Source organism: Lycorma delicatula, chromosome 2 (genome assembly GCF_047948215.1).
Source record: "Lycorma delicatula isolate Av1 chromosome 2, ASM4794821v1, whole genome shotgun sequence".
Taxonomy (NCBI): Eukaryota; Metazoa; Arthropoda; class Insecta; order Hemiptera; family Fulgoridae; genus Lycorma; species Lycorma delicatula.
The window spans coordinates 127,773,689-127,801,535 of record NC_134456.1 but is presented as its reverse complement, the minus strand read 5'-3'; the positions used below and the strand labels follow the sequence as shown (position 1 = coordinate 127,801,535).

General features: G+C 29.7%; 1 protein-coding gene across 1 annotated transcript in view; it reads right to left on the bottom strand.

Moving 5' to 3' along the window:
* The window catches only part of LOC142319214 (sodium/potassium-transporting ATPase subunit beta-2-like), a 69,020-nt gene extending 48,624 nt beyond the window's left edge, over positions 1–20,396 (bottom strand). Inside the window, exon 1 of the mRNA XM_075356242.1 lies at positions 20,189–20,396. Within this exon, the coding sequence (XP_075212357.1) occupies positions 20,189–20,330 (142 nt within the window). The 5' untranslated portion in view covers positions 20,331–20,396. The remainder of the gene's footprint in view (positions 1–20,188) is intronic.
* Between the last annotated feature and the right edge of the window lie 7,451 nt (positions 20,397–27,847).

Sequence of the window (27,847 nt, the reverse complement as noted above, 5' to 3'; positions counted from 1 at the left end):
GTACGCCTATTTAATTACATATACACATTTTTTCTGCACTTCATTTAAACTGATTTCATTTGAAAGTGAGACACGATCCTCCAACTCTTTAATAAAAATGAACAGTTACACAATTGCTAAAATATTAGTTTTTATTAACATCAAATATTTATACAATTATTAATTCAACAATCTTACCTGAAATATTATGTTAGTAAAAGTCCCTTTTTACTCTGCCTTATATGTATTTAATATTATGTTTTTTAAATTATTTTAACGTAACCATCAACAAAATGAAAACAAAAACGAAACAGGAGAAGGTTACTAAAGTTTATAGCGCGATTTTTATTATCAAGTAAATTGAAACAAATGCATAAATAAAAATAATACGATTCTAAATTATAATTTTCAATTAATATTAAATAATAAAATTTTTCGCCAAATCTAATGTGAACACCACATGACTTCTTTTTTTTGTGTATTTTTACGGGCATCGACTACTAAGGTCATTAGCCCTCGTTACATTCTTAAAGGAAATTAGTATCACCATGAGGATCGTCATATGTAAGGGTGTAAAGGGCCCTTACATTTTATTTAAAAACACAAACTACACAGAAACATTAAAACACCACAAAAACAAAAACAAAACAACACTTATGGGGTGTAAAGGACCCCAAAATTAAAATTTGAAATAAAATTCTCAAAGAAGATAAAAGTAGAACTATAAAAACAATACCATACCATTCCATTTATTTTCTTATACCCGTCTCGTTTAGTTGGTAATTTTAGCACCCTCGGGGCGACAAGAACCGCCGTGAAGCAGTATATTAGTCGCGCCAGGATGCCGTGGCAGTTGATTCCTTATAAACAGGCTACAGGCAGCCATTGCACTTACCCATAGCCTCGCGCCCTCAGTCCGCCCTTGAGGGTCCCCCATGCCATCATCGGACACACCCCGACTCACTGCTCTTGAATGCAGACGAGCCAGGGTGGCCTAGGCAAGAGGGCTACCTCCCGTCACTATACGTGCCACGCTTCGAGACTCCCATATATAAATAAATGAAACTACCTCTTAGAGACTCTTTATCACAGCTTTAAATTTTTCACTTTTACAGACTTCTAAGAAGTCCACTGGCGTGTAAAAAAGCAACTATCTTTTCTTCATTTCCATTATCCAGATCAGCAGTAATATCATTTCTAAGACGGAACCTCTTTCTGAGGTCCTCATATATGGTGCACTCTTCTATTAGATGCTTGACTGTCAGTGTTTTATTACAAACACCGCACATTGGTCTCAGTTCGCCGGTTAACAAATATGAATTTGTTAATCGCGTGTGACCGATTCTAAGTCTGGTCACAGCTACTTGTTCTCGGCGAGTCAACTTCACGTCGCTTTTCCATTTATATGGAGAAGTTTTAACCGAGTTTAATTTTGTATTTAAACTCCTCCATTCAGTATTCCACTTGTTTTTAACTACGTTAGTTAGACAGTTTTTAACATCTGCCTATCTCTTACAGGAAATGGATCCAAATCATCGCAGACTGTTGCCTTTCTGGCAGCTTCGTCTGCGCTCTCATTACCTGTAATACCAGCATGCCCTGGAATCCATACAAATACGCATCGCTGTCCTCGTTGATTTAAAACGTATAAAATAGACAGGATGTTTGAAATTAGGACATCCTTAATGTTTTTGTTCCGAATTGCAACAAGTGCACTTAGAGAATCGGAACAAATTAGCACTCTCTCTTCGCAATAATGTTCTGTGAAGCGAAGAGCTTGCTGAATGGGAGTAAGTTCTGCCGTATAAACACTGGCCATATCTGGCAGTTTCCAACAATGGGCTTCTCCATTTACATATATGGAGCATCCAACACCATGTTCGGTTTTAGAACCGTCAGTATAAATTCTAATATGTTCTTCGTAACTACTGACGGTTGCCAAAAATTGCTGTTGGATGATCACTGCTGGCTTCTTTTTTATTTCTCCCTGAGAGAGATCCAACCTTGTATTTACCGCTGGCAAAAGCCATGGCGGCATTTCTCTTGTGGAAATTGCTATTGTATCTGAAATAGCAATTTCGTATTTTCTTCTTAATTCGTGGTACCTAATTCCGGCTGGTCTGGAATAGGTAGCATGACGTTCGTATACTGCAGCCATTGGATGATTAATGAAAAGTTTATTATTTATATGGGCAGGAAAAGCCCATACGTTTGCTGCATATCTTAACAAAAGGATCTCCCTTCTATAATGTAGTGGCATTATTGCGGCTTCGGACATTAGACTTGTCGCCGGACTTGTGCGGAAAGCGCCTGTCGCATTTTTAATTCCGCTATTATGAATTACGTCTAACTTTCTTAAATGCGACTTCCTAGCGGATGAATATACAATACATCCGTAGTCTAGTTTCGATTGAACCAATGCCTTATACAGTCTCAATAATATCTCTTTATCTGAGCCCCAATTGATATTCTATAAACATTTGATAATGTTTAGGGCTTTTCCGCATCTAACACTCAAGTCCTGTATGTGTAATCCCCATGTAAGGGATTTATCCAATACTAGTCCTAAAAATCTCATGACTTCTTATTAAATTACATATACACATTTTTAAAAGTACATAACATTTATTTCACTAATAACATCTGACTTTTTTCATTTTTTTTTTTTTTTTATTGTTATTTTGAATTATTATTTATTGTAATTTTTTTTACAATCAGAGGTTAATAATTATTAATAAATCAATATATTTAAATTAAAAAAAGGAGATGAAGTCTGATTCGAACTGATGTGCCTTCCTCTTGTAAGACCAAATATTTCATTAAACTTTTATTTGGCTATAACTCTGGAACCAATGAAAATAAGTACCACTTATGAAATATCGTTGAAAATCTCATAATGAGGGCATATTACTGCAGTTAAAAAAGTTTAAAATTCAATTTTTTTGGATTTTGCGCTTTTTTGGACACTTTTGGTCCAGGCGACTGCAATCAAAACGCGAGGTGCACAATTAGATGTTACAACAGTCGTAAATCCAAAATTTGAACATCCTACGGCTTATCGTTTTTGAGTTATGCGAAATATATTCGTACGTACAGACGTCACGCCGAAACTAGTCAAAATAAATTCAGGGATGGTCAAAATGGATATTTCCGTTGAATTCTGAAAACCGAAATTTTTCAAATTTTTTTTTCCTTTACTTCGTACAAGGAAGTAAAAAATATTAATTCTATTATTTTTGTATTTAAATAAGATAGAAAGTAAAATATATTTAAAATTACTTTAAGAAAGAAGGTTTGTAATATGATTCACTAATCACTAGAATCACTAATATGATTTAATTGCGCTAATAAAGGTGATTTACTGAGTGATGTTTTACTAAATAATATTTGTACTATTGTAGACATCATTAAAAAAAAATTTACTACAAAAATTAAAACATCCTTTAAACCTACCATTATTTGTAGGTTAAATTATTAAGTTATCTTTTTTATCGACTTCAGTTTAACTGCCATTAATTTCAGTAGAAAAAATCACGGTTTTTAGAATTTTTTATTTTTTTATTAAGAATATAAAGTTGACATTTTTTACTCTATTCATTAACAAACAACTTTTGATGTTTCATTAAAACTATATCAGATATTTTTTAAGTATTTTACAGAACGTTTTACATGAAATCATTGAATTATGAAATACAATCGACTTAAAAAAAAACAAAGAGAAAAACATATTTTATCATCCTTGAGTAATATAAAATCTATTTTTTCAATTTTTTAAGTAATTATTCATACATTAAGAATGAGCATCATTTAAACGTTTGTGAATGATGATATAAAAACGCAGCACTTTTCGGAGAAAGTAACATCACTCACTGTTACAGGAACAATAGCGTAACTTCAATTATAAGTTGTAAAAGAATAAGTTGTGCAAATGAGTAAGTAACATTGTACATTGCAATTTTAAAACACGAAGTAATTTATAACCACTGTTAATTATAATTGAAAGTCGTATAGTACTGTCTTATTTAATCAATGGTCTATTAAAAAATAATTTGACTAAATAATCAAAAGCTAATAAAAAATTAAGACTAACAATTAATTTATAAGGAAAATTAGGAAAATTATAAAAGAAACAATCATAAACGAAATCAGATATAATATTTTATACTTTTCAATTTCAAGAAAAAGTTCATAATTATAGGTGTACGATAATTTTTTTTTTAAATATCTAATTTAGTTATTTTTTATTTTATATTTCATTATGTTATTTTTAGACTGTTGGGATAATTAAAAAAAAAATTATTCTAAATACATCACTACCACCAATAATTCACAAAAAACAAAATAAATAAATGGATTTAATGATTTTTATCTGTTAGTATTTAATTACTCATAAATAAAAATAAAGATAATTGAGTAGTATTAGTGTTACTACCGACTCATATCAACAGTGGGTCAGTACTCATATTTGCATTAGATGTCAGTATAATTTTAAGTTCTATTACAGTAAGTGACGCTGATAAAATAATTATTCTAATCTATTTATTTTTAAAAAAATCATTATTAAAGAAATCAGAGAATATGTTTTAAGCACAAGCTAAATTTTTACATCACCACCGCAAGATATGAAGAACAATAACGAGGATCGCCTCTCTAAATGTACGAGTAACTTTTATCTTCATCGTAATTCTACATTATAAAATGTAGAGGTAAGGATTAAGAGATCTTAATTTAACAAACTAGAAAAAGAGGAAGATTTTCCATCCCACCCGTTTGTACTTTTTTATTTTATACTTTTATTTATTTATCTTTTCAGTTTTACAAATTTTAAAGCCTTACTTAGGAAAAAATGGACCGTGTTGTTATGTTTTTATTTTACACAGAAAGTTCGATTATTAATTTCATTATAAGGATTTTCCTAATAACATAAGTGAATTTTATTCCTCCAGTGAATATAGATAGAATAGCTATTTTAAGGGGAAGGTATGGTGATAATGTCAAAAATGGTGTATCGGGATTTTTGCAAATTATTACGTTTTTATAGGGGCCGACTAGTTCATCTAGACCATTCGTCCTCAAAGTGGGCGATAACGCCCCCTGTAAGCGCTGGAGGCGCCTACAAATTCTGAAGGCCCAGAAAATCGGGGGCGTTCAGGCGGTTTAGGAAGGCGATGGGCTGGTTAAAAAAAAGGCAAAAATTATGTTTTCCTCATATTTCAAACTAAAATTAAATAACTAATACACCAGTACAAATAATTAAAAGGACAGCTATATTTTATGACAAAAAGTGATTGTATTCAAACTACCTTAACTTTGCAACCAAGAGCTTAGAGAGACAAATAAAACAAAATTAAAACTTGAATATTCTACTTTTTGATAATAAACTTCAGATTTCAAAAATCATCAAATTAAAAAAAAAAACAGAAGAAAATTTGTTTAAATTCCGAGCAAAACAATAAACTAGCTTTAAAGAAATATAACATTTCATGACAGATAACAGCAAAGGTTAAAGGTTAGCAATTATACATTAAAGGTTAATTAATAGTAAACGTTCTTCTGTACAGTCAATACGATCAAATTAAATGATTATTATTAAATAAGATGTCGTAACGAGTCGTTTTCTAGGCATCATGTGTTGTTTTCTTTTGTTACGTAGAAGTGTTATTCTGTATTTTCCTAAAAACGACCGGTATTTTTTTTTAGCGAACTGAAAAGAATAAATAACTATTATGGAATGGGGAATCGAGTAATTGATCTCGATAGGATGGCCACCGCTGCCTGAAGTCACAATAGTCATTAAATTTAAATTTTTACTGTTCAAGTAAAAGGTTTAGTATACACACTTCATCTTCATTCATAAATAATATAGACTAAAGGAGGGACCACTTGCTTACAAACTGCTAACATATCAAAAACAAAGCTGCAGGAATACCAATAATATCGATGTCGATAATTCTTCAAGAAAATATGTTTGCATAAACAATTTCCTTATAGTTTCCGAATGCTTAAAACAATGCCCATTAAAGTAACAATGTTTGATAAAGAACTATTGACTTCTAACAATAAACTTTCTCTCATTTTTTCCCTCATAAATTAACTGTGAAAAACAAGCTAATACAAGTTACTAAATTTACGGTAGTTTAAAGTTAGTTAATTACATATCTCTGCATTCTACCTCCGATTCAATTATAGGTAAATTCAAAAGAAAGATACCTATCGTTGTCGTATCGAGTAAATTTGAAGTTTTTCTTAACTTTAAGGTGGAAATCTTTTTTATCTCCTACGTAGCACCATGAAATTTACCTTCGCCTTCCGACGTGCCGAAAGGGGATTTTTTTTTAATGTTGTGAATAAAGAGGAATTATCATGCTTATAATTTATTTATTTTTTTAAATTAATTAATTTTATAAATCGTAAATTTAATATTAAGAATTATATTGGCAGTTTTGTAGTTGTAAGATTCATTTTTAAAATCGATGTAATAAAAAAGAACAGACTACTCGAGTAGACTAGGTTGCACGACCTATGCCGGCCTCCGTGGCGCGAGTGGTAGCGTCTCAGCCTTTCACCCGGAGGTCCTGGGATTCGAATCCCGGTCAGGCATGGCATTTTTCACACACGTTACAAAACATTCATCTCATCCTCTGGGCGGAATGAATTGCTTGACTGCGGACCCGGAGGTAAAAAAAAAAAAAAAAGGTTGCACGATTGAAAGAATGATGATTAAGCACAAAACAGTAATTAGAAAATAGTAAATTTTAATACGAATTTTATTAAGAAATTATTCACAAGAACAACAGAGTATAAAATCAAATCGATACACTGTTTTTCGTAGTCAGATAGGTCTCCAAAGCAGAGGACCAATCTTCCCATTTTTTTAAGCCTACCCGGAGTTTAAGTTAAGGTCGTAATAAACTCTATTGACAAGTTTTTTTAAGATAATATCGTTCGTACGTGAAATAAATGCAGAAAGAAACAGAAATACAATCGGGTAATAGATCGTTAGGGATCATGTACAAGCGTTTTTATATAGAATCCAGTAAATACCGTACAGTTTGAAATTCAAAGTGAGGAAATCCAAATACTTCTTAAAGAAAGGATTAAAAATAATATTTTATATATACGTATTAATAACAGCTTATTTCAAAACAGGCAGATTTGTGCTCCTAGAAGATCTTTAAAAATCTTCTTTTTCATCAGTGGTTGTAGGTAACGCTGTTATTAAATAATGCCTGTTTCAAACCGGTTATAAAATCGATCTGATGTGTGGTCGAATAATACATCGGTTCTGTGTTGTATTTGTTCGTTCAATAAAAATTATTATTTTTTCACGAGTTCTTTGGACAAATTTAGTAAATTTTTACATTTTATATCGTTTAAACGCGTTGAGATCGTGGCTTTTATGTGTTGTGTTCAATTCTACTGCCGTATCTAGTACCGGTATGCGTTTTTAGTATCTGTGAGTGAATGTGCGTCCGATTGCCCGATACGGCATCCAGTGATCTAATTTGTATACTCTAATTTCGTTCCTGTAGTCGGTAAGTTTATTGCACGATCTCGAGTATATATCGTTTGCAGCTTTGAAAGCGAAACTCTTACCTTCTTTCCGGAATTCATTAAGAATTTTGTTTGAGTGGTGGATAATCCACGTTAGGGTTATGTATTTCCTATCACCGGGTGTGTTTTTGAATTTATTTTCTATTATAAGTGTAACATGTTGCCTATAATTGTAAATATATAAGTGTAGGCGCATGTTACATTACATTCAATACGATTGTCGGCTGACACGAGGTTTATATAGTGTATATTATACAATGTGATTCACGCTGAATTTTTTTGCTGTATGGAATGAATAGGATGTATTCAATATAAGTGCGCTAGAAGGATTTTATATTTTAATAGAGCGCCTTTTATCTATTTTGGATTTGATGAGGTCAAGTGATTTGTTGTGTTCATACTTTGCAGTGAACGGTAAGTTCCGATATTTAGTTAAAGAGCTTAAGGAATGTATTACTACTGTTTTGCGGTCCTTTGTACAGAACCTATCACTGACATAGCGATGCCGACAAATTTTCTCTGCGCGTTTTTCACGTGTATCACCTGTACCGTAAACCCATTGACGAAAAGTCCGTATATTAGCTGAAAAAAAGCTTTCTGAAAGCACGATTCCAAGTATTTTCAAAGCGAGTTGTGTTCAATTCTTTTGAAAAAAAGTAATATTACGGCTTAAGAGAATACTGATTATAGAAAATATTAAAAATTTGAAATTTCATTAGTAAAGTTTTAATCTCGCTTCTCAATTTTGAAACTGACTCTACATTGATCTGAACTTAAAGAAAACTTTTAAAATCTTAAAAACATTTTTTTTTTTTTGTAATGTCCTGTCCCTTTACCGTTATAGAAATTTCCTTCATTACAAACAATTTTTCTACTTCTAAATAATTATATTTAGTTATCCTTAGAAAGATTTCAAACGCATCGAAAAATGTTTTAGAAAATTATTGTTAAAATATTTTTGAAAATTAAATTAATATCGTGATTTTGTTTAAATAAGATACCACTCAAATCATTTGACAAAACGAGTAATCATTTGTGATTAACAGGGGACGGCGCTCTTCGTGTTAATTTTAAAAAGCCATAAATCGTTTTAAAAAATGAAATAAAGCCTTAAATTAAGCTATAAACCCAAGTTTGAATCGTAGGTAACTGTAAGATCTTATCAACCTGCTGTAACACTGAAAACGATGAAACGTTTCAGCGGTGATGCCTAACAAACAATCAAACTTTCATCTAATAAAAATAAACAGCAGTAAAATAGATTACTTCTATAAGTATCCATAGAGGTAAGGAACTGAAAAAATAATTTCTTAAAATTACACACGATCTATTGAATATTAAACATTTTTAATATCTGCGACCGCGAGAAAACAAATTAATACTAGGTGCGTTATATTCTTTCCGATGAGCTTATAGATTCATAAATTGAAGCATAAAACAGTAAAAACGTCGAATATCTATATATTACACCTCGATCACCTGTAAAGGCTGTAAGTGATGTGGGGGGCCACATCATCGACTTGTACCTTCGTTTGCAACAGGACTGCTCTAACAAGTGATAAGGATGTGACATAGAAACAAGAGTAAAAAGCAATAAAAACAGAATAAATGGGATGCATTAAACAGTAATATACGGTAACAGCACGAATATTACAGATGAGTTATATACAAATAATACGTCTGTAACTTAGAAGTTATGAATCATTAAATCTTATCAAGTTTAGAAAAAAAAATAGTATTATGCTATTATTATTAAAACGCCACGTCATGTATAACAAATTAAATCACTGTGAATAACTACAATACCAATCACAAAATTAAAATACTACAATCGTTAAAAATTAATTACGATCATTGTTTTAAATTCTTTACACAAATGAATAAGAGGAAAACATCTCGTTAAGTATCGCTTAATTAACGTAATAAATTTTAATATTTTTCTATAATACTTAATACGGCTACAAATACTTTATAGATTCACTATCTGATAAAAGGGTAATAAAATAATTATTCAGCCCAATAAAACCATTAATAGGTAATAAATAAATAACCATTAACTCAAATAAATAACATTAACTCAAATAAATAAATAACCGAAAATATTACAGATTATTTTCCAAGTATCCGTGGTCTATAGAAAATAATTATATGCGAACGCCGACTTAAATATACAACTAATTAAGAAGTAAATATAAACTGCCGATTTAATTTTGTACAAAATCCGATTAATTTTTCTAAAAGAAAATAATACTTGCATTTAAAGTACGCATAACTTATGAATAGGTACGTTTTATATTATTTTATCTGTCAAATGCTAGTTCTGTACTAAAGGTTAGCTGCTGGTGCCGTGTGAACTGGTGTCACTTCAGTATCCGTCCTTTACTTCACGTCAGATATGCCCCGTTTTCCAAGAATAAACCTTTGTTTATTACAGAGATGTACTTCGAATATAATTTTTCAATGTGAGAAAGGCGAGTCGATCGATATTTTTCCAGTTTACAGTTCTCCATAAAATAATAGTTTACATAAATTTGATCGCATCCTTACCGTATCGATTACGTTTGTATATTCAAAGAACCAGAAAATGACAAATTTTTATTTAATATCGATAGAAATACGTTCGAGAACCGAATCGCTTAATAGTGATGAGGCTCGATTGCATTCGGTTGCCTGTGGGAACAGTCAAAATGTCCGATGATTGAGTGGCGAAAATTTTCACAATTTTCACGAACAATCATTATGAACATAAAATTGAAGTTACATGATCCAATCTTCTCTTGAGAAACTTTTTTTAAATTAAATTGTAGCTATAATAGATATAAGATTTTATAAAGACTTAATCCAATAGTTTATCCCTGTCAGTACTGTCAGTTGAAAGCGAATGACAAAATCGGCTTTTCCATGATAGCGCTACCTGTTAGATCGCAAATGAACAAAAGCTGTCCCACGAATTTTAAGCTTTTTTCAGTACAGTAGGTTTTTTAAGGATAAGGTACAAAAATAAATAAACGATAAAATGTTTCCTCTTCGTCACCTCAGTCAGTACAGATTCCACACAAACGGGATCAAATCGATGAATCTCAAGCGGTAATTCGAGGAATAATATTTCCCTTTAACTCATTATTTATTTAGCAAAAAAAATTTCACTAATTCTCTTCCCCTAAATTACTTCATTTTAAAAGTTTTATAATCGTTATAAAAATTAACCGTATAAAATAACCGTAATATCGCCGATGTCTTGTAAAAGAATTCTTTTTAAATTAAATAACTCTCAGAAGAAAGGAATTAACAGAGGGAAGAGCACTTCAGAAAACAATCTTCTTGATAAATAAAGAACGATTTAAAAAAAAATCAAGAATACCTTCATAAAAACTACAACTAATAGCTTTAAACGATGATACTAGATGATGATACAACCTGCATAATTTACCGCTAAATGAATAGCAAAAATATGAATCAATTCAACCGCCCAAATTATTTCTCAATCACTGATATATCCGGAAGCGAGTGTAAGTAGCCGTCATGAAGTTTTTCAAAACATTATGTAATAAAGAAATATTCGTAATTGTATAAACCGAAAATTTTCCAACATAATTATATCATTACGAACACGTTTCATTTATAAAACACTTTTGGTTAGAATCCTACTTCACAATAAAAATATTAACAAGCAAATTTTAAGAAACTCTTCGTTCGTTCTAAATTACAAAACAACTGGTGCAAAATTTTCTTCTGTTTGTAGTCAAACTTTTTTTGCACGGACAAAAATCAGTATATTTTAGTGTACGACAGAAAAACGTAACTATGAACAAATTTTCATTCTAGTTAGTCGTTTGAATGACCGTAGTGTTACGTAGTGACTGTATTGGACACGAATTCAGCATCACAGAATCTTTTACACAGACACAAAAATCAAACGATCGGGTGAAGAGTAAGGAAAACGGTTATTTTATAGAAAGAAAGACGTTTCATCTCACGATGCCATGATTTTACTTTTATCTGTTATTGCCCGTTTACGGGCCGTTTTATCTACGCGTATCATTACTACTCATCGTATCCGTATCATTATTAATAACACGGGACTTATCATCGACCCGTACCATCCCTATTGAAACAGAATGATGATAAAATAATGTAGAAACGAGTGTGAGATTCATTTTTATACATCTAAGAATTAAAATTTAATCAAATCCCAGCTCTATGTCGGTCGATAAATGCGTATAAACATAAAACACTGTCTTGAAATAATCAGTATATCTGTAATGACTACATCTACCATTTATTAATAATGTAAAACATTAATAAACAGTAGATTATTTATTTAAATGTTGAGTTACTAGAATCGAGATAGACGGTACGGTTACATGAATATAATATATTTAACAAGATGTGTCATTCATAAAACTTCAAGAATGAGTGTAGGCTTATTTAACCCGTGCACACGACTTATTAGATGCAATCTCTGAAACACAAAGGGAAGGAAGAGTGAGAGTAAGAAGGGGGCGCGTGCGCGTGTGTGTGTGTGTGAATGTGTAAAGATTATAAAGGTCTTCAAATAGTTCTTTAATTATTAGATCTATATCTTACATTTCATGAACTTATTGTTGTAATAGTACTAGTTAGTACACACATCGTGGAAAGTTTCATTATATTTCCTTTTCATTATTTGATAATAAACTGTCTGTAATAAAAAAATTACGAACAGTGATTACACATGCATAGTACATAAATATTAAATATAAAATTAAATAAAAAATTAAATATTACATAGTATATAAATATTAAATAGACTTCATATAATCTTTTTATAACGAATTTCACCACAGTTCGCTATTCATATATCTATTTCAGATAAATCAATACTTTGATGTATTAATTATAAAGAAAAGATTAAAAAATCTGATGTGGACACTACATGACTTTCTTGTACGCCTATTAAATTACATATACACATTTTTTGCTGCACTTCATTTAAACTTATTTCATCTGAAAGTGAGATACGATCCTCCACTTCTTTAATAAAGCGGTCAGTTACACAAGTGCTAAAATATTAGTTTTTATTAAGAAAAATAGCCCTAAAAATTCCCTTAGCATTTTATATTAGTTTATACGTTAATTTCGTTTCACGTCGATAAGTAGATATGTGGTTTAAGTGAAAACGTATCGGAGATCCTTAACATCGGTTCGAATCCGACTTCACATGCATATTTTTTTCTATTTTTTTTTTTTTTTTTTTTTTTTATTTAAATATATTGATTTATTAATAACTATTAACCTCTAATTGTAAAAATGTTTGAATTAAAATGAAAAGTACATAAAATTTTATTTCACTAATAACTTCTGATTTGTTTTTAATATTTTTTTTTTTATTGTTGTTATTGAATTATTATTTATTGTTAAAACTTTTTTTACAATCAGAGGTTAATAATTATTAATAAATCAATGTATTTAAATTTTAATATATATATATGTATGTATGTATATGAAGGATCGAACCTCGAGATCTTCCGGTTTTGTCAAACCATCATCATGAGTTAAAATATTATAATTAAGTCAAAAGTTAAAATACGTATACAGTCATGACTGTTTGCATGTTAACAGTATACTGAAGAGAATATAAAGATACTCTAGTGGATTGATTGTAATTAAAAGAAAAACCATGTTATCAGAAATTATATTTTAGTTGTTATTACTCGTATTATTTTTTTATGTTTGTATTTACCATTTGTTTAAATATTTTATCTTCTTTAAAAAATTTCTGTTCATTAATTAGATTTTTTTGGTTACTATATAAGTGAAATTTCTCTAAACTATGTGTATTAAAATGTTCGTAAGAAATATCTAAAATTTTTATAAATGTATTTGGATTTTAAGTATGACTGTTAGCCTAAATATGTTTAGAAAAATTAAAATTTTCGGGTTTATTGTTTTTAATATTATTAATGTGTTCTTTTGCACGTATACCAAATTTGCGATTGGTCATACCGACATATATAAATCGTATCGCAATCTTCACAACTCAGGCTATATATCTCCTGTTTGTTAAGGTTAAAATCATTACTGTTAATTATCTTATTATAATTATTATTAATATATTTAATTAATTTATTATTTGTAGTATAAGCAGATGTTATTTTTTTTTTAAATCTTTCAATTTTTTGACTATATGGCGTGTACTCATTTTTTATGTATATTTTTTTTCAATTTTATCTGGTAATAATTTTATATTGCTTATCTTGTTAATTTTATTATTTATTCTATTGCATAATTTATTTACACTATTAATATTATAATATTTTTAATTATTTCTATTTGATTGTTTAAAGAAATTTTGTCATGTTTTAAATAATGTGTAGCACTATATAAAAGTGCATTAAAAACAGACATCTTTTGCGACCATGGATGAAATGAATTGTATTAATTACTGTATTATTAGAAGAAAGTTTACCACATATTTCTAATTTTATTTTATTATTTTATTGTTGTATAAAATAAAATTTGCTGATAAGGTGAATATATTACTTATTAAGATTTTATTTGGCTATAACTCTGTAACCAATGAAAATAAGTACCACTTATGATATATCGTTGAAAAGTTCTCAATGAGGGCTTATAACTGCGGTTATGAAAAAGTCCAAAATCCAAATGTTTCAAAATTGAAACCTCACTTTATTTAGAGGTCTGTACACATTTTTGGCCCAGTCGCTTACAATCAAAAAGAAAGGTGCATAACTAGATGTTACAACAGTCCTAAATACAAAATTTCAACATTCTACGGCTAATCGTTTTTGAGTTATGCGAGATACAAACGTACGAGATGTACGTACGTACAGACGTCACGCTGAAACTAGTCAAAATGGATTCAGGGATGGTCAAAATTAATATTTCCGTTAAAATCTGAAAACCGAGATTTTTCGCAATTATAATACTTCCTTCCTTCGTACAAAGAAGTAAAAACAATATCCAAAGCTAAGTATAAATGTAAACTTACTGTGTTATTATTACAAATGACAAAATTAATTTAAATTAACAACTAGAAAGTTGTTTTTAAATATTTAACGCAATTAAACGGAATTTTATGATCTTGAAACGGTATAAATTTGTTTAACTTTTAAAAATAAAAGATTTTACCTCTGGAGGCGCCAAGAATTGAAATTTTCATAATTTAGAAGTAAATTCTCACTTAAAGAAAAACTATCCGAAACAGCACATACGATCGAGTTAAGAAAAAATTATATCAGTAAAGTTAGCCCGTTCAATTTTATATTGCCTATAACAATTATTCAGACACTTTGTATGAATTTTTTTTAAAAATCTGAATAGAATCAGATTCGGCTTATAATTTAAAAATCCATAGGCCTCCACAGTCGTTAAGTGCTCCGCTGGAAAACAAATGAACAGACAAGTATAAAAACTGTACTGCATTCTAAGGTCGTATAAAGCACAATCTTTTCTAACAGAAACCCAACCAATTTTAATTAAAATTCTAGTCATATTCACAACCCGTTGTTAACTGAAATTATTAAAATAAGTAATTATAGAAATAGTGTTTTTAAAACCTACAGTTCAATCCAAACAAATAATTTCCAACCTGAAATACGGGTTTTTAATGGCCATTAGATTGAAACCGACATCGGAATTTTTTTTTTTTTTAATACTTAAACTCCAAATAAAACAATTTTTAACCAAATAAAACAATGCAATATTGATTAAAGCAAAAACATTTTAAAGGATAGTATAAAACTCCATCACACGCACATATCTATATATATATATTGTTTATATATATATATATATATAAACAATTAAATTTCAGAAGTTAATTATGAACTGGCATTAACATTCCCAGTGAAATCCGACCATTTTAACTAAGGACGTCTAACAAACTGTAAAAACAATTTTTTAAAATAATACTTACACATCAAATAAGCTAATTAAAGCTTAAACTGTTTTATTTGTAGATAATTTATAAATAATTTATTTATAATTTTTAAAACGTGTTCATTTATATTTTTAAAATACAATACTGTTAAATAATTTCAGAAATTTAATGCTACAGCATCAGAAAATAACTGAAAACAGACCTTATACAGACCGTTAACCTTTAACTAAACAGGGTGTTCTCAGCCCGTTTAGTTCCTGAACGTAAAAAAACAAAGAAAACCGTGATTAATGGGCTGACTGAAGTAAACGAATGACAAAAAATCATTCACCAATTTCATTCTTACGATAAATAATTAATTTAAATCTCAACCTTGGAGAGAGCGAAAGAATTGTAAACTATTACTAATAACCTACTTCAAAACTCTAAAATTATTTAAGATAGATAAACGAAAGGACATCATTCAGTATGAAGGTTTAACCTATCAAATCTAACTTCCAGAGAAGTTTCCTAGTTCAAGAGTTATACAAAGTGATTCACGAATTATAACCACCCGCAGTCACAAGGATATTTTTATTACCGACAAGTATTTTAATGATCGAAGGATTGCCGGTTAAAATTGTAGCCTACAGAATATACCTTAACTGCATTTCTACTAACAAGCACAATCGAGTTAATGGCTAAAAATCCATTGTGAACAAAGAAAGTTAAATTTTAATTAAGTAAAACAAAATTTTTGATATAGAAATACGATATATTGAATTCCCTATACTGAAATTTTCACTGAAATCGTTAATGACTTAGCCACTTACCTTGTAAACTAATAAATAAATAAACTAATAAATTTGATTGCTAAGCCGTATTATACATATAAAACTAAAATGTCTTAAACGTTTATTAAAACAATTTCATAGAAGTAAAGTTTCTTACGATCACCAAAAAAATTTATTATTTGTTTAAATTAATTCAAAAAGTTAAAATCATTAAAATATAAAAGGCGTAAACGTACGTAACAAAGAAAAAATAATACTTTCAGGTTGAATAAAAATCGTCATTCTACAATTGTAAAATACTTTTGTTGTTTAAACGTTAATATATTTTATTAAAATATTTAACATCTTAAATACTTCCAAATAAAACGCTCTTAAAATTAAGAAAAGATACTAATCGATTCTTTAAATTTCGGCTATTTAAAGTATGCGCCACAGTCAACAAGTCTTAATTTACAGAAACGAATTTGTTTAAAGAATAATACCGTTTAACGGAATAATATCAGCGCTTACTTTTTGTGTGAGATTTTCAAACGGGCCTTATATTGAAAGCGGAAAAATCCTTAATTTTAATTTTCTGAATTACTAATTTTGTTATGTAAATTATTTATGGATTAAGTAATAATACATAATATTAAATCACTAAGGTTTATCGTTGTAGTAATTATATTTCAATCTATCTTATATCATAATTGTATCGCTGGCTGGGTACTAGTCGATACTGTCAATTTTTTAATCGTTTACTGCGTGTACTTGCTGCGCTTGTCAGTACTTTTCGTTACTTTCATGCGGCTCGGGTTTGATTAACTTAATCCGTAAAGTGCTAGATAAAAAACACGCTGTTTGTTCTATACATGCCAAAGAGATTTTGCATAATCCTAGGTTTTGCGTATAGAGACATGATATTTCTCTTTCGTTAAGCGATAGGAAAGATAGATACCGAGAGCAAAAGCGAGTTGTCGCAGTTCTGTTCAAGGAGTGGTACGTGGTTGCATTCCAGCAAACTGAAATTGTAAGATTTTTTATTTCTTGTACGCATAAAGTAGGGAATATACCAGTAATAAGTTTTATAACGAAAAATTTGGTACGGGTAGTAACACTGTATTGGAAAAATTTTATAAGTGTAGTGTGTATGGACATGTTAATACCAGTAATTTAGAAGGGAATGGTCTGAAGACTAATCTCTTTTTGCAATGCAAAAAATACAGTGTTGGGACGATTTACCTACAACAGGGGATGTTTGCGGGAACTTTCAGAAAAACAAAAGAATGTTTGGTAACATCGACAGGACCTGATCGATCAAATTTTCCAGGATTCCCCTTGTTTTGGCCTCCACAACAATAAATATATATAAGACTTATTTTTTACTTTTATAATAGAAATTTAGGAAATGTGACAGCTCTCGAAATAAGGCCCGAAAAGTTATTCGGAAGAAACCTATTCGATAAAAATAATAAAAGAAATTTAGAGAAGTACATTAAACGGCTAATACCGAATGTGAACTGAGGTTCGAGTTCCGGGTATGGAATGTACGAATTATATCATTTTTATCTTACGTTTTGCAATTATTTTCTTCTTGAAATTTCGAGCAAAAATACGTCGGGTATAATAATGATTTTACGAAATGTATTTTTACTTAACGGCAATCAAATACTAAATAACGATGACAAATTTTCATTTAAAAGTCATTCGCTTAACTTATCTGAAAGAAACTTTTATTACTAGCTTATCAGTGGAAGAATCTTCAAAATAGATGGATTTGGTCGTAAGGTTTAATCAAACGTACTGGTCTAATTGAGAAATTCTTCATTTTTTAAAGTCTGTTACATTATTAAGAAAAAACTTTTTATTTTCATTTCCCTTTGTTTAATTGAAAAATGTCAAAATTACTATCATATACAATTACTATACATTTTTAGTTTAATTTACAGAGACTATGACTGTTAAAACTTATCTACAGTTACCATTAAAAAAAATATTTTTTTTTAAATGGAACCAACATAAAGATCATTTAACGTGATGCACGTTTATAGAATTACAAGATTCCTACTGTTCCTACCGATGCTGTACGTTATATATTATGTACATTGGGTCTGAAATATTTAAGACATCTCGATTTTTTATGATTTTATTAAGGGTGCTACTTATGTTGTCAAAAACCTCACATTACCTAAATTAATTCATCTAAAGGATAAAATCCATTTTCAATTAATGAAAAGCAACAAAAATTGTAAACGTTAAAATTTTTTTATGACATTACAATGAAAGTTAAAAAAATCATAATCATAGTATTTTGATTTGATTAATAATAATTAATTAAATATTATACTACACAGACACACGTAAACACTTTTCTGAATCTGTTAATTTATTAAAATACTAAAATATTTATTTTAAAGTAACATTTATTTATTCTTCTTAGAAAATGTTTTTCTATTTTGTGGATTAAAGCTAAACCATTTAATTTTTTTTTTCTTTTAGTCAGTATGAACTGTTTTCTATTATCCTTTACGTTTTATTAAGAGAGAAAACGCGATGAAAAGACAATAATTAGAGGTCCACGACCTCGTTTCTATCGTTTAACATATAAGTTAGAATTCATCAACAATAAAAGGTTGTCTTAAAACTTCAAGTTAGAATTCTGGTCGGATTACTGAGTTTGATTAACTTTTCTAAATAATATATATATATAAAATACTTTAGTTGTCAGTGTATAGATATTGTGTTGTTATATTGGTGCAAGTAAGTGAAGTTAAATTTTGAATTCATCTTTTAACTCTGATCTAATATAAAAATGTTATATAATTATTTTACCAGAAGAAACTGATTGGAAGTCGCAAAATATGTTGATTTATCTTTTGTTTAAAGTTCATTACTTACATCATACTTCACTTTACTTTAACCTGTAAGTTTTAGTACATTTTTTCTAATTGCTTTTGGGGGAAAAGTATCCGTACCTATTTTCTCTGGAATCTGTCTTCACAACAAAAACACTGGAAATATTATTTCCAGTTTTATTATCATCGTGACTATATCGGTTAAAATTGTACATCCGCAATGATAAAAAAATACAATCTTGTGTTACAATTCAAAAAAATACACACAAATCTGAATATGATTTTCTACTAACGTTTAACAAAATAAAGAATTAATTTTATAAGAATAAGGAACGGATTAAACCGATTTTAAGACTAAAATTGATATTACTTATGAACATCTACAACAATAAAATAAAATAATTACGTTTTATATGATGTATCTATCAATTTAATAAATAAACCATTTAGCTAATGCATCGGCATTATGTTAACATATAATAATAACGAACTTAAAAATTATAGATATAACAATGAGGACAAATATAATAATTTTGCTCATTATTTTAACGATTTAAATGTGTAAATTTTCGCAAAACGGTTAACTACGATAATTTATCCATAGACTTCGTAAAACTATTTTGCTGTTAAATCAACAACTTACAGACTCTTTTACTAAAACCGATTACAAAAATTAGCTGCATTCAAATAAATAAATAATAATAATCCCTTTCATTTTTTAAAAACATTTTATAACAATATTTATGTATACCAACGTTTTAAATAAAATATAATGCCGTACTGAACTTCATATTGGCGCCATCGGTTTGAGAAAACGCTGTTTAGGAACTACATTTTTACTATTGAGAATAATTCTGATCCGATAATTTCAAAGTTTTAACGGCGTCTTCGCGAAGAAACGTGAGGTCGTGAACAACAATAACAAGGACAACGCCCATGGTAAGCGGTTCACATAGGTAAACAATTAGAAACGAACTACGGGCTAATTAAAATCATGAAAAAACTTACAAATGAAATGTATAATTACTGAACACTTCACAAAAACGCAACCATATTATTTACAAATCATTTGAATACAGTTAAAATAAAGGTGAGTTTGTTTTGTTTTACATAATGTGTCAAAAGTAAGTCTTCGGAGTATTAATGCACAGGTGTCAATTACTCACCCCAATTCGAACCGGTTCTTCCAAGGAAAGCACCTGTTTCTGGATTGAAAAGAAATTTCTTAAATTTAACCGTAGCAGGTTCTACGGGTGGTTTAAAAAACTGATTTCCTAACATAGCTTCTTGCTGTTTCGAAGAAGTCATCTTGCCGGACACAATACAATACAACGTTGCGGAGTAGAGCGCCTAACAGCACAACCTGTACTGCCACCTCTTTCCTATTATGCATTAAACAGAGTTACCAACCTAACGATTATACGTTACACTATTGCAGAACCTTATTCAATAGCACTTAACTATTACTACAAAAAAGCTATAAAAGTGGATAGCGGTGATGTTTATCTAACATGAAATCCAGTTAAAACAACAATACGTAACGAAATTAGAGAAAAATACAAACAGTTCTTTTATCGACATATTACAGAAATGTTTCAGGAAAGAGGGTTGTCATATGCGTAAATATTTGTTTATCTAAAATTTCTGGAATAAACTGTACAATTTTTGTTTTATTGTATTGAAACAATGTTTGAAAATTATAAAAGAGACTAACCACAATACAATTAGGCTATACCGAATTAAAGAATCGCCCATTAAAAAACGAATTATTTGCCTTCTTCCCCTTAAGCTTAGAAATTTATTTCACAGGAATAGTGCAACGCTAATAATCATAATAAGCTGCTTATGAGTAAGCATGAACAGACTTTTATAATTAATTTATATTTAAGTGAAATCATCCTCAATCGTGCTTCGGTAGCAAGGGCCGGCCAGAGCTTATTTGCTTCTCCAAGAAAACTTTTTATGGCCGCCTCATATTTTCGTACTCGTATTAAATTAATAAAATTTGAAAATATTTTTTTTAATTTATCCAAAACAAACGATTTCTATTGGAGATGAAAAGAAAATAAAGTGAATTGCAAAATTTTTATTCAGGATAAAATGTAGTACGCATATATTATTTAAGAATAAATTATAAATATGTATATTAAAACAATAAAAAATTAAAATAAAAACTTTACAAACATCGCCTAGCTTTTGTTCTTTCAACAGCTGTGTAAAATTGAGAGTTTTAGCTATTTGAGAAGGTAGCTAGCTAGTCCTGAGAACCGACTTTGAGAAATTGTGGTTCTCAAGTATTTCTTTTATTATTTTCAATTTGGATAAACTTCTCTTTCCTGTTGCAAATGATACAGATATCGTTAAAAGAATTTTCAGAGCCACAATAGTGCTAAATTATTATTTTTTTAATAAATTTCAGTATTTCTATTGGCGGCGTGTTCGGTGTGGAAGCATCATTAAGACACAATTTTCCATATGTTCAATCCATTCTAGTATGGAATAAGAGTGTGGAGTGGTGGTTCTGATGTGCATATAATTAAAATATTTATAATACAAAAGACCACGGCTATATCCTAGCAAAAAACATTTTAATGTTTTAACTGTTTATTGACATTTGACAACTCTGAAGAATTTAATCATTTTTATAAAAATAAGAATACATATTTTTTTTGTTCATACACTACTTCATATAATTAGCATTTTCAGGGGATACAAATAGAATCAGTCTGTTTGTATCACCTGAGGAAGGTACTGTGAACCGAAACAACTGTTGGAACAAATTTTCGGAAAATCAAATAAAATATTGGTTTATTTTCTTTTTTAATGATGGATTTTCATCAAGTATCGGCTTCATCCATTTATTATAAACCGTACTGTTTTATAAACAGTAATTCTCAATATTCATTTTTCGTTATCTCACACCTTTTCTTTAGAGTCAACTGTCGTGCACGACTGAAGTGTGTAATTGTGTTGGCATTCATCGTGTCTACTCGCCAGCCAAGCAATCCATTCCACTCTACGCGTCAACTGAGCTTTCTGAGCTTTCTAAACTTTTATGAACATTACTATAATGACAGTTAGAAACTAATTTAAAGTCAACGTACAAAGACAGAACCTACAATGCGATTTGATATTAACAAAATTTTTATATATTCTAACAGGATTACATAAATATTTATATCTGAGCACTGAGCTTTGCTGTAATAACCTCAACCAAAGAGTAACACTCAATACACGAAGACATAGCCGAAGTCAAAGATTCATGCTAATGATCTAACTTTTTTTACGTTGTGAAATTCCCTTCTCCCTTAAGAAATTATTTTTCCCGCTTCATATTCATGTGAATAGCTTGTATCCAAGCAAATATCTACAGAAGTGGTTACTGCTTCCAATGAAATTATTACACTACATGCGGATAATGATTTAAACTAGATACAACCAACTCGGAGGTGATTAGGTCTGAACCAATTCCAGGTCGACTCTGTATCACTCGGACTACAATGGTGCTGGATGGGAAAGACTCGAACCAAAAGGATACAATTCTTTTCATTGTTAATTTCGACTCGGCATCCTTCTAATGGATGATCTCTTAATATGTTTTTAACACAAAGTAATTTCTATTTGGCCTGAGAAATTTATCATTCAAACAACAATACCTGCTGTTTGCGATTAATACCTGTATTTCTATTTTAGAAAACATTTTATTATTCACCTTTATTGATAGAATACTTCGCCATTAGGTTTATTTTGTAGCTGCAGATAACGGTGTCTGAATCCAAAAATCCTAAGTCGGGAAGAAGTAATTTATGATAAGGAAAAAGTGCAAGTAGCAACAAATGACAGTGTACAGAAGAAGAAACCGCAAAAGGGATAAAAATTTTATTTTTGATGGAAGCAACTCATTACTGAATAGCTATTTCATGTAAATCGGAATATAAATATTTGTTGCGAAAAAACTGCTTTTACATCAGAAATTATAGCCGTCTAAGAAGAAGCTCAGGAACACTCTAATATGCATCTGAAATCGTGTGGCATGAGGAAACAATCAACTGAATTAAATATCGTTCAGCCAGCCCACATTACTAACCACTTCTTGTTTGTTTAAATATTTATAATCATAACAAACTAAGTATGCATATCAGTACAATACATGATCGCAATTTGTACCTTTTTGGAAAAAAATGCACTTTTTCGTTTGCGGTAGCATTCAAATAATTATCTTCGATTCATCTACAATGTTCGCTCTAATATGCATCTGAAATCGTGTGGCATGAGGAAACAATCAACTGAATTAAATATCGTTCAGCCAGCCCACATTACTAACCACTTCTTGTTTGTTTAAATATTTATAATCATAACAAACTAAGTATGCATATCAGTACAATACATGATCGCAATTTGTACCTTTTTGGAAAAAAATGCACTTTTTCGTTTGCGGTAGCATTCAAATAATTATCTTCGATTCATCTACAATGTTCGCATTAGCAGTAAAAACACCCAAATTTAAAGTAAGTGAGAAAATTTTTTAGAGTAAGATAAATTTTAGCGATTTATTTTAAACTGTTCAGCATAACTGATGCTTTCATTAAAATTACTCAGATTTATTATTTTTCTATTCGAGACCTTGATGAACAGCCGATTTAAAAGCTTGGCCAAAGCATATTTAATTCGTATTTATATATTACAGAGGTTTTAAATGGTGACTTTGCTTTTTAATAAAAGTTACAGGTTGATCTGAACTTGGTTCTGATTCAAACTTAGGATATACTGTTTGTACGAGAAAATATGCCAGGAACGTAGACCACTCTTGATTAGAAATAACTTCTGCCATTTTTTATCTTAAATACCCTTTTACTTAAATAGTAATAAAACAAATTTTTAATCTCCATGAAATTTAAAAATTGATTTTAAACATTTTTCTGATTTTCGGAATCTTTTTCAGCTGCTGTTATGTTATTTTAGTATTGTTTGGGACGGCAACCGTTAATTTTTACTTAATTGTACGAAGTAAAGGAAGTATTGTGATCGCGAAAAATTTCGGATTTCATATTTCAACGGAAATATCCATTTTGGCCATCCCTGAATCCATTTTGACTAGTTTCGGCGTGATGACTGTACGTACGTATGTATGTACGTAAGTATATATCTCGCATAACTCAAAAACGATTAGCCGAAGGATGTTGAAATTTTCGATTTAGGACTGTTGTAATGTCTAGGTTGTGTATCTACCATTTTTATTGCAATCGACTGAACCAAAAGTGTCCAAAAAAGCCCAAAATCAAAAGAAAATTGGATTTTGGACTTTTTCTTAACTGTAATAATAGTAAGCCCTCAATGAGAGCTGTTCAACGATACCTCATAATTATTTTCATTGGTTCCAGAGTTATAGCCAAATGAAATTTTAATTAATGAAATATTTGGATCATGTAAGGGGAAGCCACATCAGTTCGAATCAAACTTCCATCTCCTTTTTTTTAACTTTTTTTAAATTAAATATATTGATTTATTAATAATTATTAACCTCTGATTTAAAAAAAACTTTACAATAAATAAAATTCAATAATAACAATAAAAAAAATATCAGAAATTATTAATGAAATAAAATTTTATGTACTATTCATTTAAAAAAATGTGTAATGTAATTTAAAGGCGTACAAGTAACTCATGTGCTGTCCACATCAGATATGGTGAAACATCTGATTATTCGTTTTTGTTTTCATTCTGTTGATGGTTACACCATAATAATTTAAAAAAAACATAGATAGATATAAGACTTACATTTATTTAAAGAGTAATTAAGGGACTTTTATTCTATCCTAATATTTCTGAGTAAGATTGTTGAATTAATAATTGTATAAATATTAGATGTTAGTAAAAACATAAATGGACAGTTACACTAACTGTCCACTTTATTCAAGAACTGGGGGATCGTATCTCACTTTCAAATAAAATAAGTTTAAATGAAGTGCAGCAAAAAATGTGTATATGTAATTTAATAGGCGTACAAGGAATTTATGTGATACCCATATCAGATTTTTTTTAATAAACTAGAGGGAAAACTAAATAAATTATTATTTTTCTTTCATACATTATTTAATGTGAAAAAAAAGAAGAACAAAATCATATAATTTCTGATGGAAGCTTTTTACTTGTTTACGGTTCGGTATTTCACCGATACTAAATAACGTAACGATTCAAAAGTTTCTTGAATCAACATCTCTCAGATCACAGGATTAAGAAAACTGAATTTATTCAATAAAATTAAAAAAATATTACTTTTTCTAAAATCAAAATTCTTTCAAACCAAAATATTTTTTAAGTGTTTATATGATCTTTTTTCTTTTCCCTGAATCGATACGAACAACAAATTTTCTAAAAGAATTTCTAATGATTCCGTTTATTTTTTAGCTTACCTACTCGTATTAATCGTACACATTATTAATTAATGATCATAGGTATTTTTGTTATTGTTTTACAAAGCTGCACAGATATCCAAAGACAATTTTTTTCAAATATGTTTAAACGAAAATTACAATAAATATTTTAGTCAATGGATTCTGAAGAAAGCTTGTATAGCACTGTGAACCCAGAAAAATAGTTGGCCTGTTCTGATTTGTTAAAACTGTTCTCGGCAACGTATACCATACATATCATTTGATATATGACATGCATATCGTTCGGATATTGTAACTGACCAGTGACGGACAATCAGGTACTTCTAAGGAAAGAGCTTCGCAGAGAGGAACAAAGTCGGAATTTTACTACAATTTTGACGAGCTTGATTAATTTTTTAAGATAAGATTAACTTACCATTAAATCACCTTAAAATGCCATAATCATACAGAAAATATTAATGCGATCTCTTTTATAATGTAACATAAGTCTGACCGTTAAAAATTTATTTGAAAATTTATGAAAATTTTATTTGAAAATAAAATCAATAAATTTAAATTTTCGTTTATGATTTTTCAATAAAAGAAGCCATCTATTTACTATTTTAATTAATACTGTAGCTATCAAACAGTCAGAACATTCAAAAACTCATAGTGGAAACGTTTTGATGTAAGAAATTTTTAAATATGCACTGGACACGAAATGCAATAAAAGTACTGAATTTTTTTTATATTTTTTTTATGAAGTATTCGAATTCAGCAATTCCGTACAAATATCGATGAGGAAAGAACAGCAACGTCGAATCTGATATCACGATAACAGATTCAGAGAAAATTTGTTTTTTTTTTTTTTGAAAGTCCATCGGAAACTTAAAAAAACCTTAAGTGAAACACCTGCGTCAATACTTGAAGATTTCGATGAAACACAAATACGATGAACACAAATAATTTCGTGATGTTAATAATTAACTATCAGAATTGATAGTTGAGATTGTAATTAACATTTAAAGATTACGTTTATAACCGCAATGAAATTAACTAATAAAATTACAGAAATTCGCAAATGTTTTTTTTTTTTTTTTTTTATAAATTTATTTATTTTTATGAAATTTGGTCTTAAGGTTCGATGACTACTTCCGTATCGTTCATATTTTAACCGGTTGAAATGTCATGGTCCGAAAAAAAAATGTTTGTAATCGTAAAGCTCTCGTAACTCTAGATATTAAAGGATTGTGAAAACAATTGTGCGCTAAAAGGATGGAAGAATTAACTAATCCTTTAAGCTCTGCACCTCAGAAGTAAACTTCCAGAGTTTGCTTCAGAAGATGATGATAAAAAATATAATAAAAGAAAAGTGATTCCTCACCGGATATTTTCACTGATATCTACTTATTTTGTGTTTTTTAGCTAATAAATTATCGAATAAATTTATTGTAACCAATAAAAAATAACAATAATTATAAATACTTAAAAAAAATTATTTTCAAAGTTTCAAATTTAAAACGATTTAAATGTAATCGGACGGCCACAGATGAAACCGAAAGGTTCTCAGTAGTATTTGAAATCTAAATTTCGATCTTTATTCAAACGAATTCAAATAGCTCATTTTTATTGAACGATATTAAAAAACTGGTTCTGTGGCACGTTCTACACTCGGTCTTTACTGCAGACCTCCCGACTGAAGAGAACATCACAGCTACATCGTTTACGGATGAAACGGCAATCCTGGCTGAGAATGTTGGCACTATCGTAACTTCTGCTAAACTTCAAAATGAATCATTTATAATTAACAAGTGGCTAGCTAGATGAAAGGTGAAATCCGGCTAAGTCTACGCATGTTACGCTTGCGGTGAGGAGGGTAACTGCCCGCGAATTCAACTTAATGACGTTTTCATCCCGCATGTTAATAGTGTGCGATACCCAGGACTGCATCTCGATCGCCGTCTGAAGTGGAAGAATCATATTAGGGAGAAAAGGACGCAGCTTAACATTAAATTCAAGATGTACTGGTTGGTAGGCAGAAGGTCGCAACTATTATTATCTAACATGCAATTAGTGTACTCAGCGGTCCTGAAACCGATTTAGCCTTAAGGAATCCGACTGTGGGATACGACAAGCGAGAGTAACATCGAAATCGTGTAACGATTCCAAAACAAACTATTGATAAGTATAACAGAAGCACTGTTTGTGAAAAAACTGAAATAACACGATTATCTGGGATTGCCAACCGTTTGAGAGGAGATTCAATGCAAGAACAAATGTAAGAACAATTCAATGAGACTGAACAAATGTGCACTGGCTCCGGTTAACCTCCTGGATAACAGTGAAGATGCTAGGCACCTAAAGCGACTGCATGTATTAGGTCTGTATTTTTCCTAAATTTGAGGTGAATCAGCCACCCCAGGGTGCATCGTCAAAATTCTTCATTTCGTT